Source organism: Centruroides sculpturatus, unplaced genomic scaffold, assembly GCF_000671375.1.
Source record: "Centruroides sculpturatus isolate CEXI.00-Female unplaced genomic scaffold, Cexi_2.0 scaffold314, whole genome shotgun sequence".
Taxonomy (NCBI): domain Eukaryota; kingdom Metazoa; phylum Arthropoda; class Arachnida; order Scorpiones; family Buthidae; genus Centruroides; species Centruroides sculpturatus.
The window spans coordinates 83,869-103,884 of record NW_019384542.1 but is presented as its reverse complement, the minus strand read 5'-3'; the positions used below and the strand labels follow the sequence as shown (position 1 = coordinate 103,884).

The 20,016-nt window shown below is 29.1% G+C and overlaps 1 protein-coding gene across 9 annotated transcripts in view; it reads right to left on the bottom strand.

The window, feature by feature from the left end:
- LOC111623391 (ectonucleoside triphosphate diphosphohydrolase 5-like) overlaps positions 1–20,016 on the bottom strand; it is a 71,577-nt gene that overhangs the window by 16,583 nt on the left and 34,978 nt on the right. For 7 of the 9 annotated variants that reach the window (XM_023365949.1, XM_023365946.1, XM_023365951.1 and 4 more), the window contains 3 exons: positions 10,647–10,673; positions 1,680–1,759; positions 1,123–1,266 (listed from right to left, as the gene is read on the bottom strand). In XM_023365949.1, coding sequence (XP_023221717.1) covers positions 1,123–1,266; positions 1,680–1,759; positions 10,647–10,673 — 251 coding nt within the window. Of the gene's footprint in view, positions 1–1,122; positions 1,267–1,679; positions 1,760–6,904; positions 7,665–10,646; positions 10,674–20,016 lie in introns of those variants that run through there. The other 2 variants (XM_023365954.1, XM_023365953.1) reach the window with 2 other exon arrangements.

The following is a 20,016-nucleotide window of genomic DNA, read 5'->3' as shown; positions in this document are numbered from 1 at the left end:
TACTGTATTTACAGTACATGCATTCGTAAATTTAGATTACTTTTTTCTGTACTATATTAAAAACTAAAATTTATTTGTTTGTAAGCTTAAAATAGATCCTTATTAACCATACATTATTAAAAACGCATTAATAAATAAAATACAGAACCGGAATTGGCAATTTATGGTTTAGCCTAGTGACAAGTAGATTTGGAGACAAGTAAATTCGACTTACGTCATTTTTCGACTTAAGTCGTTCTCCTGGAACCAATTACCAATGTAATGCGAGATATACCTGTATGTGTAAAAACGATTAAAAATATTTTCTATAATTTAATATATAAAAACAAAGTGAGTGTTATGAACAAATTTCTATTAGTAATTTCAAAATCAATTACAGGTATACCTTGCCTTACGTTGGTAATTGGTTCCAGGAGAGGTGATGTAAGTTAAACTTACTTGTCTCCACATCTATTTGTCACTAGGCTAAACTATAAATTACCATTTCGGTTCTGTATTTTATTTATTAATGCATTTTTAATAATATATGGTTAATAAGGATCTATTTTAAGCTTACAAATAAATTTTAGTTTTTAATATAGTATAGAAATAAAGTATTCTAAATTTACAAATGCATGTACAGTACTGTAAATATAGTACATACTTGTAAATGTATATATTTTAATATAATTTTATGTGCTTTAAACGCTTTTCTAGTGATGTTACGACTTCAATATTTGTGGCGGACAGACAAAGTCGAATAAAGTGACTTAAACTTCATTTTTATTTTTCCATATACTTTTTTGACGAACAACGTATAATTGGGAACGATATAATCTGAAACAACGTAAGTCGAGGTATACCTGTATATCCTCAATTCTATAGGTCTGCAGTTATATAGTTCTTGCGGTATCTTAATGGCAGCACAACGAAGGTGCCACAGTTTGAGAAAATGTATGAACCTTCTCTGGAAACTTGTGGATATAAAAGTAAGAAAAATATCCATATCATGTGAAAATATCCTATTAGTTTTGAAAAGATGCATCTAGTGTTTATATACTTGTCTACATATAGTTTCTGTACATGTCTACAGAAAACAACAAATATTTTATTATAAATAATGTTTTATATAACATAATATACCTCATTTAAAATTTTGTCTGCTGAATCAGATGGAAGTAACCTTAACCCAGCAGTAGCTTTTAACAGAACAGGAGTTTTATGCCACTTATCAGATGGAACAATTTGTATAGCTCTTTCCAACAATGGTACAATACTTTCAGCAGCCTGTCAAATAATAATGTTATTACTTATATATTATTTGAAAATTTGAATATATTATATTCAAAATATAAATGAATCCTTTTATTTTAAAAAACACATGATATTTAATTAAAGTAATAAAATATCTTTACATGCTAAATTAAGTACAGAATGAATTTTTATGTTAATATATTAAACTAAATAGTGTGTGTGTGTGTGTGTTATATTAGAGTTTAATTGTTCTGTAGCATCATTTTACAGACTTGCTTTGCATGCATTTTTAAGCAAAATGTCCTTGAAGTTTCTGTTCTAGGGCTAAAATTTTAGTTTTGAAAATATCCTTAATCTTGCATAATTTTATTACATGACAAAATCTGCCAACTCACATTGAGTTAATAAAAATTGAAAACTGCCTTAATTGCAGAAATATCAATTACCTTGTGTGGATTCTCAGAGTAACTAGATAATCCTGGTCTAACTTCTTGGAAATATTCATCAGACAAAACTAGATGTTCACCTGCAATAAAAATTTATTAGTTAATTATCTGACAGAAAATCATCACATGATAATAGTCAATATTTTTAAATGTAACTAGTGATTTATATTTATTGAAACACTTTTTTATAAAATGTGGTAAAAGTGGTCTAAATCAATTTTACTTCACCAAAAATTTTTAGACAATCTTTTTTTTAAAGTCAAAATTAGAATTATTTTCTGTAACTATATAGTTCTTAATTTAAAATTTAGTGTGAAATAACATCTAAATATATCATATAATATACAAATCAATTACTTTTTACAGGTTAAGTATGAATACAAAAATATAGATTATTCTAGAATATATTTTTTTCAAAAATGCATAAATGCATCTGTTTACTATATGTGGTAGCTGATGCAATGTTAATAAAATTATCTTGCTGGAAATTCATTTCAAACTGTATTACATATTATTCTGTATTATTAAGTTACTTATATAGATAATAAGATTAAAAGCATATTACTTTTAAATGACCATTTTAATAATTTTTAATTCTTTTTTTCTTTTTAAATATTTAAATTATTATGTTCAGATCTGGAATTCTCTAATCAATATTCTAAATTCTCATGTACAAAGTTAACATAATTTTGTTCCACATTGGAAATGTTATTTGAAAAATTTATCAATACTATAAATTTTACATTAATTTTCAGTGTTTTATTAGAGTTATAACAATTAAATATTTCATTTTATTATAACTTTGGAGTCTGTTCAGTGGAAATGTAATTAAATGGCAACTGATACTTCAATATGAAATTTTAGCAATACAGCAAAATATTGTATTAAATTTTGTACTTGCTATATAGAGAAACAAGAGAATATTATAAACAAACTTAACTTTCTATTTTTAAATAAAATATATCAATTCAATTAGAAAATTTTATATTATATGAACTTCAATTTAAACAGAAAATAAATAATGCATAAATTTTTTAATCTTGTTAAAGTATTTCAATTATTTTTATACAGATTTCATTATATTATTTAAACTATTCATACTTTATAAATTTGAAATAAACTTAATGTGATTAAAGTAAATAAAAAAATAAGTTCATTTAAAAATTATGAGTTGATGTGGACTTTATTTAAATTAAAATGCCGAACTCCAAAACATACTAACATTCATTCATTATAATCAGAATGAGAATTTTTACTTTTGTATACAAAATTTCATCTATTTTAGTCAATTAAGATTCAAATGAAAAACTCATTTTTATTAGTGTTAATACATCTACAACAGCCGTAAATGAACGGGCTATATTTTGGATAAATAATTATAAATTACAAATGAATTTGGCACTAGAGTGAGGCATGTTGTAGTTAATCTATACTCATGTTTGTGAAAATTGCAACACCATGAAGGAATTGTGCAAATTGAATCAAACTTACAGGAAATGTAAAGTGAGGTAAGACATGAAATGAGTAGAATTACAAAGCGATTGCACATGCGTAGAATGAGAACCAGCTCCTTATCAGCTGCTTGTTCCAGGTATATAAAGGACTATAAAGATGCATTGAAATCCTTTTATCTTCCTCTGTCTGCGGTAAATGTTTCATTGGTGGTCAATATGCCTCGTCAAAAGCAGAAGAAGCCATACCAACAACTAACGGAGTTCAAACAAGGCCGCATCATCGGTATGCAAGTGGATTTTCGTATCAAGAAATCACAGCCCGCACGCAGTGGTAATGCCACAACAGTGAAGCGTATTTGGAAGAAATGGACAGAGGAGAATCAAATAAGGTGAAAACATGGCAGTAGGGCAAGCAATAACACAATGGCATGGGACGACATCCGCATGGCTGTGACAGACCATACAGCGTCCTCTCGTGTGTTAGCACAACACTGGAGCATGGCTACAGGTGTTTTGTTGTCTAGCACCACGGTTCGCCACCGTCTGCTGCAGCAGCATGAACTGCATGCAAGGATTCCCCTCTCGCAGATTCACAGACGACTTTGACTTCAATGGGCTCAGTAACACAGCGCGTGGTGTGCCCAGTGGCAACAAGTCGTTTTTTCCGATGAATCTCGCTACAATCTGCAGTACAATGATGGAAGAGTACACGTCAGACGTTATAGTGGGGAATGTCTGCTCTCACAGTGTGTTATCCAGCATCATACCGCACAAATGCCTGACGTCATGGTGTGGGGAGCTATTGGATATAATTTTAGATCCCATCTAGTGCACATTGCAAGCAACCTCAACAGTGATCGCTACATACGGGAAATTGTGGAGCCACAGGCTTTCCCCCTTCTTCGACACATTCCGGGTGTTGTATTTCAGCAGGATAATGCCCGTGCACATGTTTCTCAGATTGCACAAGCCTTCTTCAATGCACAACAGGTTTTGCTTCCTCCATGGCCTGCTTATTCCCTGGATATGTCACCCATCAAGCATATCTGGGATTTCATTGGTCGGCGACTTGCTCATACAGCTGGTGGGGCACACAATAAGACTGGACTTTGGCATCAAGTCGAAGCTATCTGGAATGCCATTCCCCATGATTACATTGAGAACCTGTATGATTCAGTGCCACGATGTGTACAGGCTCTCATCGCTCAGTGTGGTGGACACACAAAGTACTGATTTCCGACGTTCTTTTTGTTTTTTTGTCTTGTAAATTTGATTGTTTATTTGTACTACTATCAGTAATATGTGGAATAAATTTCATTAATTTCTGACAATTCCTTCATGGTGTTGCAATTTTCACAAACATGAGTGTATATATTTTCTGTTTACATACTTGTCTTAATAAAGCTAGAAAGATTTTAACAAACATCAGTATGTAAATTATAAAAAATTTGATCATTAAATTTGAGCTACTAAAAATTTATAGAAATTCATTGCAAGTTTTTAATGATAAAATGATGAATCAGAAAGCAAGGTTTACATTTTACACTTTAGATAGTAAATCCATAGAACATTGTAGAATATTATATATTTATTACAATGCACAGTACCCAACTGACAGCACGGTTAACAGACGAATGCACAAACAGCAACAGAAATAACACAGTTCAAAATGGAAATTAAGTTGCATTCTTGTTCTTGTACAGAAGCTGAGCAATTATCATATTGTACCAAATATAAGCCAACTCCCAATTTTAAAATCCTTACTTTTTGAAAAAAGTTAGGACCCAAATGTAAGTTGACCACCTATTATTGTTATATTCATACAAAAAATTAACAATTTTCAGTTAAAAAATTTGGTAAGTCATAGAAACAATATTTCACTTTTGTCTTTATCAGAACTTATCATCCGTTTCTTATTTCATCACATCATGCTCTTCACCATCCTTGGACAGTACAGTACATCTTCCATTCTGTCCAAGTTGTTGATAACACAATATTTCCTAACGCCCTTTATAATTGAATCTTTCCCAACAATCTTAGTTCTACTGTTATTCTTTTACAGAATATGTGGAAGTTTTATTACCTTTTACCTATGTGATTATGAAAATTGGTTGATTTCACAAATACAGTTCTTTTTCTCAAAGTTACTTTAGTTATAAATGAAAGCTTTTATAATTTGTATTTACAAATACCTGAAAATTAATCAGCATAAATAAATTTTTAATTACTTCCTTTTATAGCTAGTGCAGGCATGGCCAACATACGGCCCGTCTAGTAAATTTATGTGGCCCACAATTAATCTTTCAATATTATCTACTCAAGTCCGAATAACTTAATGAAAAATTCTGACACACAAAAAAAAAAAGTCAACAATACACTGTATGTTTAGAGTTGACCCTCCATCACAAATCTCTTAAGTGCAGCATAGAATGTTGATAAAGCATGATAATGTGAAAAATGTATCTGTAATATCCATGTACAATTTAGTCTCTATGGGGTGATATCACAATGAGATCTCGCACTACTTCAAAATCTTCCTAGGGAGCAGACTCTGGTTCGGCCTGTGGAAAAAGTTTTCTTTCCAATTATGCCCGGGGCAAAAATTGTTGGCCACCCAAGCTAGTGAATCAGAATTGTACTCAAAGGGCTTGTTTTATAGAAAAAAAAATGTGTGCAGTGGATACTTATATTATAAGAAACAAATTAACTTATTGCTTCTTTTCTATCAATATCAATAAAAATGAAATAAATAAAAGTTATAGAGAAAAATCAGGAGACTATCCTATGTAGCAGAACAGGCTCTCCAGCATATAACGTAAAGTACATCAGCCAGGGGAAATAGGCTTTCTTGCTTTTGTCACGTACATTCCAAAAAATATACTTGTTCTATGATTATAGAAAATAAAACTTTTGTTTTTGCTTGTCTATTTTTTTTTTTTTTTTTATAAAGTCTAAAACAATCATATCAAATACAAAATTTATAATTACAATAGAAATTTACACTTTATAACAGAATAAACTTTCATTTTATGTTTTATTTATACTTTAAATGTAAGCTTATCTTATGGTATATGTCATGTTGATTTTAATAATGTATTTGAAGATTTGAAAGCCAAATATGTATTTAATCATTTAATTTGTACACCAAATTTTAATATGTAACAACTGTATAACAACTGAAAAGGGACAATATGAGTCTGAAATGCATTTTGTTAAAGGTATTTAAAAAGAACAAAAACAAAAAGTTATAAACATACAGAAGTCATCATGATAATTTTGGAAAAAACAGCACTATTAAATTGCTGAAATAATTTTTTAAATAGAATACATTTTGTGGTAAATTTTCAGCAACTTTTCCCCAATTTTTTTCTTTGACAGTTACTCAATTAGTATCAATAGAGGATCCTAGGAGTAAAATAAAGTTACCAAAACTGACTGATTTCCGTTAAATATGACAAAAACTAAGCCAACGCCAATTTTTTTTTTTTTTAGTTTATTGATTGTTCAAAAAAAATTGACTAATCAGTTATTTATAATTGTGCCAAACATTTAATTCCTCTTTAATGTTTGTGGGCTGCAGCATCACATATCGCAACTTGCATATAGAATTCCTAAACTACTGATACACCAAATTTTATCATCAGTTTAACTCTGTAAAACATCAACTAATATTTGGGCCAATACAGTACATGTTTGTGTTTGTTTGTTTTTTTTTTTTGAGGACAAAAAGTTTCAACAGCAAATATTCACCATGAAAACACTGACACTTACTCAACATGTTGCTGAATTATAGTAGTTTTTGGCAGACAGCAGGAACTCCATGCATAATGACACTTCAGCAGGAGACCAAGCAGCTCCATAATGGAAAAACACTGCCACATTAAGAAATTAATTCAATAGGAGAGTCATTAACAATGATATATAATGAATACATAATTTGCAAGGGGACTGTTATATAGTATTGGCCAATGTATCTCCGTTATAGTACTGTTAGGTGGATTCCACATTTTAGTACGTCAAAATAAAGCATAGAAAAAAATAAAATAAAAAATACTGAACAGTCACTTCTACAAATCATACAACAGGAAAAAAATAATTTCTCTCTCCACTAATTTGTGATAGGTAAATTTAGCTGAAGAGAATGGCCAAGTCTTTGGGTGTCTTTGATATGCTATTGGTAGAATTTCTGAAACAAATAAATTATTAAATAATATGTTCATTTTTTTATTATTACATTTATAATAGGAAATGCCTTGAAAGAACAGATCTCCTTCCTCACATCAACAAAAATAATCCTTAAACAAAATACAAAAGAAAACATACTTAAAATATAATATACACAAAATCCTAAAAATTTACAACAGCAAAAACAAAATAAAATGTAATTACAAAAATTTAAAACACAAAGAATATGTTTACAAGACTTTATATAACATAAGTATTCAACATGGAGTATGTGTTTGATATTATTCATATTTATCAATTTGAAACGTGTCATGTTCTATTTCTATTGTTTATCCAACACAATGTAGTGCAACTTAACAATCACTTGGCTTTCTTTCACCTTTATTCTAGTTGATTCAATCAACTAGAATAAAGAAAGCCAAGTGACCGTTAAGTTGCACTATATTGTGTTGGATAAACAAATTATTCATATTGTTGACAATGTGATGTTATCATCACATATAAAAAGGATCTATGAGAAATAGGTAAATGAGAAAATGGAGTGTAAATACAAGATAAATTATGAGCATTTCTTTCTCTAAGGCAAAACCATTTAGACAAAATAAAATCATTAAAATATTTTAAACAGTCAAAGTATTTGATTCATTAAGTGTGGAAAGTCCTAGTCTAATTCTAGTTATGTTCAGTGTATGAGTGAAAGATAAGTCTCAAAATTTATTAAGCATTAAAACTTTGCCATATCTCTTGAAATTTTATCAAGAAAGGAAGGGGCAGTCATAGATCAGATGGGAAACAGTAATCAATGAGGAATTGAAAATTAATGGAAAAAATGAAGTGCAAAACAATTTTAGAAGAGATGGGTTTATAAAAACACTATCAGATTCCACAATGGATTGAAAGAACTTTAAAAATCTTTTCTATATGGCTTTTAAATGTTAATTTATTGTCAAAAATGATAGCAAAATCATTATATGAATTCACATATTGTATAGTATTTTTTTCAATAACAAAAGACAATATTTCCAGATTAAAGAGAAACACTTGACATGCGTTTTATTTATATTGATTTTGAGATTCACTTTTTCAAATAAAACAGTCAGAAGATGTGAATCTGACTTAAGAGCAACTAGATTGTGATTCATCAACCTGTCTTCAGCGTGTGTGATTACTGAAGATTTAATTACAGCTGAAAGATACTGTGACATCGAAATGCTTACAGAAGTCATTAGAAGAAAATATCCTGGTCTCTTTAACAAGAAAAACATTTTTCTTATTGACAATACTGCCTAAATACAGTACAGAAAACTCAGATGTTTTGCAGCAATTTTGATGAGAGATTCTCTCAGTTATCCCCAATCAGGATCTGGGGCTCTAGTCTCCTATGCGAGTTGTTGTTGAACAACATTTGGTAAATGTCACTGTCGACACAACTCACTATCATAAGTTGATGTCAAATATTAACTAGTTTGTAAGTCTTCTTGGTGATAGAGTTAAGATTTTGTAAAGTTGTTAATTAACCAATATATTGTTTAAATGAGGTTTACAAAGCTCATTTGAACATTAATTTTAATTAGCAATATAATGTTTAAACTAAAGAGTCTCTAACGTTTGTACATTAAATATTTAATATTCTATTCTGTACATTAAATATTTAATAGTAAATTCGGAAAAATCTATGTGAATCATAAAAAAAACATCTTGTAATATACCATCAAATCTTTGGTAAGCATACTTGAAAATCAATTTTAAAAGTTATATTTACATTTGATACGAACACACATTTTTAATATAACATGTATTAATAGACTACAACCAAATGATTTAATTTATAAACTTTTTCATAGATATTAAATGATTTCAAAGATAATGTGAAACAAAAAGCATTGATAAAAAAGAAATTGCCTGGAAAGACTGGGGGTTAAGTTAGCAGGTGGTCATGTGAGTTGTTCTACGTAGCAAGCAGGTGAAGAGTCAAATGTAATGGATAATCATATAACACTCAGAAAACCTCATTATACAGACTTAGCTACAGAGAAGTTCTAGCAAAATGACAATATACCTATCCCATCAGGCATCACGAGTCGTATCTGGCAAGTAGATATCACACAGCAGACTAGAACCTCCGGTTTTTCTCCCCTCCAAGTTGAAAAATCACTTGAACAGACATCTTTTCACATCAAATGTGAAACATTGTATTTACAGTATTATTAAATCACTAGGAACAGGAATTCTAAGCTGATGAAATAAATAAGCTCATCTAATGTAGCAATAAAGGGTTTAAACATTTTTAGTGGCTATGTAGAAAAAACACTATATTATTAGGCTTTAATTTATATAATTGGTTCTGTACAATGCTCTTTTTCTAAAAACAATTCTATAGGTATGCCATGTATGCACACTGGCTTACTGCCAGTATTTTTGTGAGCAACTGCTAGTACAGCATACTGATGCATTCCAGATGAAAAATACTACTAGTTCTTTAGTATTATTTATTAATATAGACAAGTTTTACAGAAACACTTTGTAGTCACACAAATACACTAAAAAGTAAAAAATTAAATGTTCGCAAGTTTTCACAGTATTCTTGCTGTTGTACAAGTGGGGTGGTCATGTTTAGAAATATTCTTAGTTACACTTTCTATCAATTTTTGAGCTTTCCACAAGTATCCCAAATTTTTATTTTTGGTTACATAATACCAAGAATACTGCGAAAACTGAATAAAATTTATTTTTATACTTTTAGTGCATTTATGTAAATAAAAAGCATTTCTTTAAACCTTTTTTATATTTTTATTTTCTATCTTTTATTTTTATATGTTTAACACTGAATTATCAGAATTATTCTTGTTTTAGCATTTAATTGAGAATTGAGTGAAAAATTGAGTTACAAGATTTTATGTAGTCAGTACAGTTAAAAACGGGCAATAGTTTGTACTACATATAGTGCCATCTGTTATCGGATTTTAAAAAATTTTAATTTTTTGCTAATTACTAAAATTTTTTGCAAACTCCAAAAAATATCATCATTATCAGAAATAAATATGTATGCAAAGTTTCAAACAGATCAGAAATTGGGGTGTATGTGGAAATTGAGTTACTTTATCTGGATAGACAGACAAAGTTAATAAAAAGTGTATAAAAAGTGTATGAAACTAAGTTTGTAACCTTTCTTTCTGATCCTCTCTCTCTCAAGCAACTAAAAAGAACATAATAAAAACAAAATCAAAACAAAAATTCAAATTATAAATGATTATATACATACACCTCTAATAAGTAAAACAAAATCATAATTTAGATGAATTCAAAATAAACAAAAAAACTAACTTACGTTGAAAAAGAGATCTTGTTTTGTTATCTGAAAGTAAAAAATTAATCNATAAAAACAAAAAAAAATTATACTTCAGAAGTTAATTTAGTATCAAAAACGTAAAATATTTGAGTAGCCGAAGACATAGCCAAAGATTACAGCGCCACAGCACTGGCAAAAATTTAAATTTGTCGACTGGAATTTCTTCGGATAACCAACGTTTTGGATAACCGACCTTTGGATAAACGATGCTCTACTGTAGTTAATTGGTGCCTTCTGCCAAGCTTTCAATATCCGGTCTCAACTTTCATCTATCTAACACCATTCTTGAGATTAGGAAGGATGGACAGACAGACAGACAACAATAGGAATTTATAGGTCTACAATTTTTTTCAAATTGAGGATAACAAAGTAAAATATGGGGACAACAGTAGAAAGTCAAAAAGGATTAAAATCAGAGCAACTGTAAAACTTAGAGACAGTTGATTTAAAAGTTTTTCAAGTATTTATAAAAGGCTAAAAGGTTAACTGTTAAATGCTTTATATAGGCAGACCAAAATATATGACAATTAAAATATGTTTAATTGTTAAAGCACAGGCACGAAACAGAATATAGGTGGCTTATCTCCCATCAAAAAGTGATTATGTGCAAGATCACTGTTTTATGTGCAGTCAAGCTAGAACAACTAAAAGCTAATTGATTTAACCAACTACAAATAATTATACTTTCAATTCCAATTGAATATTATAAATATTCAGAACATTGCACTATACTGTGATAATTCAGTTTATTATTAAAAGATTTTACATATTCCTAAGATGTAATTGTTAATTTAAAAGATAATATATTAGAATAAAAAAACTTAATAATCAATCTAATCTCCTTAAGAAGCTATACACACCATGAGCCATAAAGCTGTTCAAAATATTTTAAAATTTGAGTTTACTCTTACTCATTTATTTTCATATTAATTTAAGAATATAAATAATAATAGAGTTTTTGTATTCCTAAACTAGCTTTTTCATGTCAAACAAAGTTTAGGAAAAAAACACACTGCAGTGATAAATCAATAGAATTAGAAAGAGTTTAGCTTCACAATTCTAATCTGTTAAAAAATCTTAATCATTACTGCAAAATGAAGTAGACATCACAGATTTTGAAACTAGCATGTATTCTTTAAAAATCTTATGATTTGTTCTTTGCTCATTTAGTCATTTCATAAATCAAATGTATAGAATTACAGAACATTTTTAATATAGTTTCTGGGAGTCTGACAATTTTATTGAAAGCCAGAACAATTCATTTTCAAGAGCTTCAAGAGCTCCGTCATATCTGAAAAATTGTAGTAAACATTTGACAAAAATTATAAAAAGTTAATAGTAAAAATGTGAGACATCATCAGACAAGAAAGCCAGTTTATATACTACTGAATTACAGTATAAGGAAAAGTAATTTATTCAAAACAGTTTTGCATGTTATATGTTTCAAAACAGACTGAAGCTAAGAAATTCAAATAGATACCATAGAATATATGCAGTAACACTTTTGTGTAGAAAGCAATAATTATGGATTGAACATTAAATAATTGTTTTCTATACAAAAATGCATATATTCAGATAAAATTCAATAAATATATCTGGAATTGCTGACAAATCCTAGTTAAAGCTTTTTCAAAAAGATTGTTGCAATTGTTTCATATTTTATTTCTCCTTCAAAACATGCAATAAATGTTCACTAATACAATATAATAAATTCTGCAATATTCTATTATTATTGGGCTACAATTTGAAAAAACTCTAACCTATAAATTCCCAATGTAATCCATCTGCCTGCCTGTCCTTCCTTAATCTCAAGAACAGTGTTAGATAGATGAATGTCAAAACCAAATACGGAAAAATTATGGACAGGAGGCCCAAATTAACTATATACAAACTTTTGATCTAGATTGGAAGTCATATGAATTCAATTCAAATATTTTCCCTGAATGGAGTTACATAGATTACTGGCATGACACTGTTGTCATCAGAAAAAGTACAGTAGAACCCCTCTAGTCCGCCCTCGGCTAGTCCGTCACTCCGGTTAATCTGACGTGGTCGGAGTCGAGAAACTTGTCCCGACTCGTCGGTGACTCACTGTCCGTGGCATTCTTCTGTGTTCGTTACAGTATATGTTTTACATTGTGTGTAAATGTACAGTTTTGTGTGTGTTTTCAACATGTCAGGAGTGAAACGTAAACACGTTACTCTTTCATTAAATGAAAAATTAGCAGTGCTACAAAGACTGGACAAAGGGGAAGATTGTTTACTTTACTTTTTTTCTGATAATCCGACCTTTTTTGCGTTCCGACCATACCCCCAGTCCCAAAGGTGACGGATTAGAGAGGTTCTACTGTATGACATACAGGGGCAAGACACTATTAAGATGAACATTTCAAATTGAATAAATTAAGAATACAATTAAAAATTTCAGCGTGCATTGTGATGATATCACAATAAATAATTGCTTATTTCATATTTCATCTTCCTTAAGATTATTTGCAAGTCTATTTCAAGCATTTGAAACTTCGTTTATAAGATTTTATATTTTCTAAATAGCTTATATACAAATGAATTACAAATTCAGATATATTAATTATTAATAAAACATTAAGAAAATTTATTATTGATAAATTTAAATATGATGCTGTCTTTCCAAAATAACTTCTATCATCAGTTTTTTGAATGTAGAGAAATGGAGAGTAAGCTTCACATATTTATTTATTTTTTTGTTTTTGTTTGTTATATTCTGTTTAGTTAATGCTAGTTTGGGAAATTTTGGGATAAAAATTTCACACTCCCAACCATCAAAATCCTAAATTTGTTTACCTGACCACCTTTGAGAGTAACACTATTATTCATTTGGGGTGATGATTTGGAATATAAAATTGTTAAATAACCATTGTATAAAGTATTATTAAGCAATTAGCCTCAATGTTGAGAGATTACTGTAGGTAGCAGTAAAGTTTTGGCACCAAAATCTAACAAGTGAATGTAAATGAGATAAGCCACTGTGCCCAATGATATAAATAGACAACAACATTGACAGCTTGAGGTGATGTTTTTCTTGACAGCAATGATAGGTTATGAAAGTTCTCAGTGATTACAAAATGCTTATACATTTTTTAGTTTTTCTTTTTGTTGGCTTGTGGATAATAACATAATTTGTTTGTTAATCAATTTTGAATTAATAGTTATTGCTTATTAATATTTTGACTAATACTTTTCTACATTTTTTTTGATGAAATTTAATAATTTCAACAAAACTACTTTAAAATTTTTCCATTTTGTTCCATTTTCAAATTTTGCAATGTTTTTTTAATTATTATTATTTTTCGTTATTACTAACACATACAGTGATCATTCAGTGCAGCCTGAGTTAGAAAGTCAGATCTGGCAATTTAGCAAAGCCTAACAAAGTTTAATACCATTATGAATCTTTCACGAAGTTTAAATTGTAAAATGGGGTAGAAATCAATTGTCTTTTAACATTTTCTATCAAGTGTAAAATAAGTAAATACTTGCAATTATTTCTAAATTTTGCAGTATTTAAATTGTTATTACTTTGCTATGTGACACAGTATATCAAAAAAAATATTTTTTGCTGCAATTTGAAAAAACTGTAGACCTATATATTCACACTGTCACTTGTCTGTCCGTTTTTCCTTAATGTAGAAAACAATGTTAGATATAAATGAAAATCAAGAGCAAATATGGAAAGCTTAGAGGCAAGAGGCCCCAATTAACTATATATGAACTTCTGATGCAAACCAGAAAACATGTTATTTCAATACAAAAATTTTCCCCTGTAAGGAGTTAGATGATGACATCACACTGTTGCTAACTAACAGGAAAAGTATGATATACAGGGTTTTGCTCACAGGAAAAGGTATTATGTACAGGGACAAGACACTACTAATTTGAGGTGAGGAGCATATATTTTAAATAAAATAAATTTAAACAAAATATGATTAAAAATTACAGCTTGGCATTGTGACACTGTCACAGTAAATAATTGCTCATTTTTATAATTTATTAATCCACAAGTTTCCAGAATGTCTTTTTGAATACCGCCACACAAGAGCATATATGTCTTGGCAGCCATTAAGATACTGCTAGTTGTTAGTGTAGGTCTGCATTTTTTGTTTTTCAACATGCCTTATAAAACTAGTTCAGGTAGATATTGTACAGTGATTGGCAGCCATAACAGCCAGAGAGTTCTTTATAAGTGGTTTGAAGCACTATGCAATGTATATGAAAACATAATGCATCAATATTGTCCATGTATTCAACCATTCCACTTACATTCATTTTCACACCATGAAAATTTAAGAGTATATGCATGGTACAACCAGCCATGAATTACACCCAGCTAGATAAATAACTCTCATCATTACACACAGAATGATTACTTGCACAGGGTTTAAGCCTTTGCTAGTTTTTTTGCTAAAATGCTACAATAATTTAGATTTAGAAACGATTTTCTTGGCACATTTCAATAAAAAAGTAACATTTTCCAAGTGGTTAAAGCATCTAGTAAAAACTAGTAAGGCATCCGTAGTAAAGACATCTTAATACAGGTATACCTCGACTTACGTCGTTTCAAGTTACGTCGTTCCCGATTATATGTCGTTAGTCAAAAAAGTATATGGAAAAATAAAAATCAAGTTTAAGTCATTTTATTCAACTTTACGTCTGTCCGCCACAAATATTGAAGTCGTAATATCACTAGAAAAATGTTTAAAGCACATAAAATCATATTAAAATATATACATTTACAAGTATGTACTGTATTTACAGTACATGCATTCGTAAATTTAGATTACTTTTTTTCTGTACTATATTAAAAACTAAAATTTATTTGTTTGTAAGCTTAAAATAGATNGTTCTTTTAATCTGACTTCTAAACTTCTATTAGTGACACCAATATAATTTTTATTAATGTCTAGTTCACGATTTTCATACGGAATCTTGTATACGCCTGCTCTTTTTTCTTTATCTATGCTGTCTTTGTCATTCCTTAATAATCTGTACAGATTATTAAGGAATGACATTAATAATGACTTAATAATCTGTACAGATTATTAAGGAATGACAAAGACAGCATAGATAAAGAAAAAAGAGCAGGCGTATACAAGATTCCGTATGAAAATCGTGAACTAGACATTAATAAAAATTATATTGGTGTCACTAATAGAAGTTTAGAAGTCAGATTAAAAGAACACAAATACAATGTCAGTAAGGGATCTAACGCCACAATACTATCGCAAATGGCGCAAGTTGAGGGCTCAATCGTCAAATGGGACGAAGCAAGTATTATTAAACCAGTATATTCACCGACTTTGGCGATATGTGCCGAAAAGATTGAAATATACAGGAGCAAATTGCATGATGCATGCATTAATTCTAGGGATGCTGAAGGCTTGCCTTCCGCCTGGAAGTACTTAATCAAGCGATTGGACAGATCTTAATGCCTTGTTTTTAGTGTTTTTTTTAGCATATCTTGCGTTTCATTGAATTTAGCATAATGTATTATTATGTTACGTTTTTAATGTTTAATTATCCTATGCTTATTTTTCATATACATATTTTATAATAAGAGTTTTTATTTTATTTGATTTTTCTTTATACAATATATATATATATTTTTTTTCATTCGTTATTTTATTTTTTGTATTTAAAATTTTTGTTCTATTTTGTTTGTATTTGATAAACTTAGCCTGATGATGGCCAATAGATTTGGCTGAAAACGTTAGCTTTTCATTAAAAATTTTTCTCAGCAAATTAAGGTGTTGTGTTTTTAATTTACATACAAGTGCTGAGTGAGTGTACACAGTTAAATACAGGGCTGTGGAGTCATGCAAAAATCTACTGACTCCGACTCCTCCTTACCATCCGACTCCGACCAGGGGCAGACTTGTTACCTAAAGAGACTCGGAAATTCTGATGTCATCACGTGACCTCAGAATAAAAGATTCAATAAATAGAGTTCTAATAAAGTTAGAGCGTAGAAACTTTTTATTCCAAAGCTAAAAGACTCATCTAAGTAATATATAAATATGTATTCAATAATATTTACTCTTCCGGCTGTTATATTTAACAGAGGAAAAGTGTAGCACTAGGTCAGGACACTTTGAAATTTTGAGATATGCAAAAGATTTGAGGTTTTTTTCTATATGTGTGGGTTAGACTGTGTGGGGGGCATGATTTTGTTCATCCTGTTTGAAGCCTAATAATTTCTGTAGTCAGAGTGGTCAGAATAGGAGTCAGATGGTTTAACATAATAGTTAGTTATTAAGCATCAAAGTGGTTGAACTAAATCGTCTCCATACACATTCTAACATCTTAGGCAAGAACATCTTAACAGGTTTTACTGTACTATTATAAAATGGCAAAAAAAGCTTACTTTGAGGGTAGAGAGGAGTTTTATTTTATTTTTTTTAAATTTCTAACGCTAATAACGAGTAAAATATTCATTAAGAGATATGACACGTGACCACTTTTATGTCTTCACTCTGTCGACCTTTAATTAAGAACCAAAATTTAATAGTATTAATGCCCCTTTATACTCAAGCTACAGTGCCACATTTTGTTTCTTAAACTTTACCCATTCTGAGATATGGTTTAATATCTCAGAACAGAAAATAAAGAAATTAAACAAATTAGACGCCAACACACGTGCACGCGAATTTTTCCCCTATATTAATTTTTTTCAGGGGTTCGGGAGGTCTCCAAACATGTAGATTTTCAAAAAAAAAAAAAAAAAAAAAAAAAAAAAGAAAAATAGAGAGATACAAGGAAGGGAAATGTTTATAAAAGTGGAGATTATATAATTTAGATAGAAGCTCGGGTTCTTACACGTTTATAAATAGGTCGTAAACGAAGTAAACGTGAGAAAAGCTCATCGTAATCACTGCAAGCTTCACACTTTCCCCCACCCACTTCGTGTCATTGGCAAAGGAGCTTCCAAGTCTAATCTGTCGTTTGCATGACTTCTTTCCCAACGCCCATTCGGATATCAAGCCAGCTGCTATGTCAATGACCAAGGATAAGTTTCGAAAGTACTCCACCCAAATTTGCTCTCTGCTCTATGCATAATCGAGCCCCGTGTTATATGCTGCATTCTGCCTATTTTAATGCCAGTATATTCGATAATTATATATATTTTTATGGGTTTTTGTAGGGTTGTAAGAGATAGAGAATCCAGTTTGGTTAGAGGAATTAATTGCCTTCTTCCTCCCCTTTCGAGTATGCTCACCGCATTCTCTTCTCCGAGTTATTCGTAGTCAGACTCGATATTATAGCTTTTCTGTATTATTGGCTTTTCTCACACTTTGCTACAATAGCATTTCCGAGCTCGGNATTATAATAAAGTTACAATAAATTAAGTTAATATATAATTATATATACAGTACCTAATTTATATATAATTAATATATAATTATATGTACAGTACCTAATTTATATATAATTTATATAACTGTCCAGACGATAGAAATCTCTCTGTAGCGTGGCGCTACGGACGGCGGGAAAGTAGTTCGGCTGCCCGATGACGTTTAACGTAATTATAGGGGGTTTTGTACTGTTTTTTACGGATAATGGTCACAATTTTTTCGCAGTTTTATAGGAATCGTAATTATTGGGACCGTAATTATAGGGGGGTCGACTGTATATCATTCTATGAAACGAATCAAGGACTTTTTATTTAAAAACAGAAGAGAGATTTATTTTATTTGAAGTTTGTCATCATACTCAAAACAATACAATTTTAAATGAGCATAAACTGTCAAATATTTCAAATTCATTATTCTGTAGAAAAATTTCTATTATATATATTCTACAGCAAATTCAAAGTTTTTTATAGAATTTACATATCATCCTAAGTTTCTCATATTATATCAGAATGGAAAGAATGTAATTATAATTTTGTAATTAAGATTTATCTGTAGTAATCACGTACTTACTAAAGAAAATAAAAATTTATAGAAAATCTTTATAATATATGCAAAAACTCAACAGCTCAAGGAATCAGCTTAAACTGTTGAAAACAAGAAAAGTTTTAATATGTAAATTTGCATAATAAATGAAAATATAACCTACAATATAAAATGTTTATTTAATTATTTTTTTTTTATTTATTTATTTAAATATTCTGAATTGTGTGTTAGTGTCTACATATCCAATTATAATTGAAAAATAGTTCTTAAAAACTTTAGAAGCTATTGCATTTTAAACTATTTCAGTAATATTAAAAGATACCAGAAAAAGATCCACAGGAAAGTATAGAGAAGAATGAAAATCATTTAAAGAAACACTTCATATAATTTCTAATATACAGAAATTAAGATTTTGTATATTGTTAATTCATGGTGTGGCCCAAAAGTCAGTTAATTTTTAATTACAATAAAATAATCTAAGAATAGTTTCAAACAGCTGCATGTTACATGTAATTCAATGGCAGATAACAACATGCAGCTGTTCAAAACCATTCTTAAAATAATTTTATATATATATATAATATCTTAGTTAAGATGAATTACACTATACATTGACTTTTAAATACACTTATTTCAACTTATAACTAACTATTGGGCCACACTATACATTGTCAACACTCAAGTAAACTTTCAAGTTCAAATCTATAAATTTTTCAAATCATCACTTCAATATTTAAATTATTATTGATTAATGATCTACTTTATTCATGACAGACTTGAACTTTTTCAGCTTTGTTTTAATGCCAACAGATAATTTATACATTTATTTTTATGTTTCACCAAATTTTATTGTATACTGTGATTTTGAAATTAAAATTTGTAACCAATTAAATATAAACAAAACTAATCACAAAAAAATAACTGAGAAACAATTTTAATTTACAGTTATTAAGTTTGTTTCTCACTATATAAATTAAATTTGTTATCATTATTATTATTATTATATAATATTATATTATTACATCATATTATTATAAATAATAATTATTATTATTTATTTATTATAATATGAAAAATAGCAAGAACAACAATGGCTAAACAATGAGAAACAAGTTTAATAATTTGAGTTATATAGTGAGAAACAAATTTAATTTATTAAATTTGTTTCTCACTATATAACTATAAATTAAAATTGTTATATTATTTTTTTATAAAAAATATTGTTAATACAAAATGCATTTAAAAAATTCTGCATAGATTAAACTGAACCAATACTGTAATTGCTTTTTGTTTCAGTTTGATATTATGATCATCTATTCAGTTTATTTATTTTTTTGTTTTTTTAATAGTAAATTTAGAAATTGGCAAGAGAATTTTAACTGATACTGACATTTTTAATTTTACATTCTAACATCTTA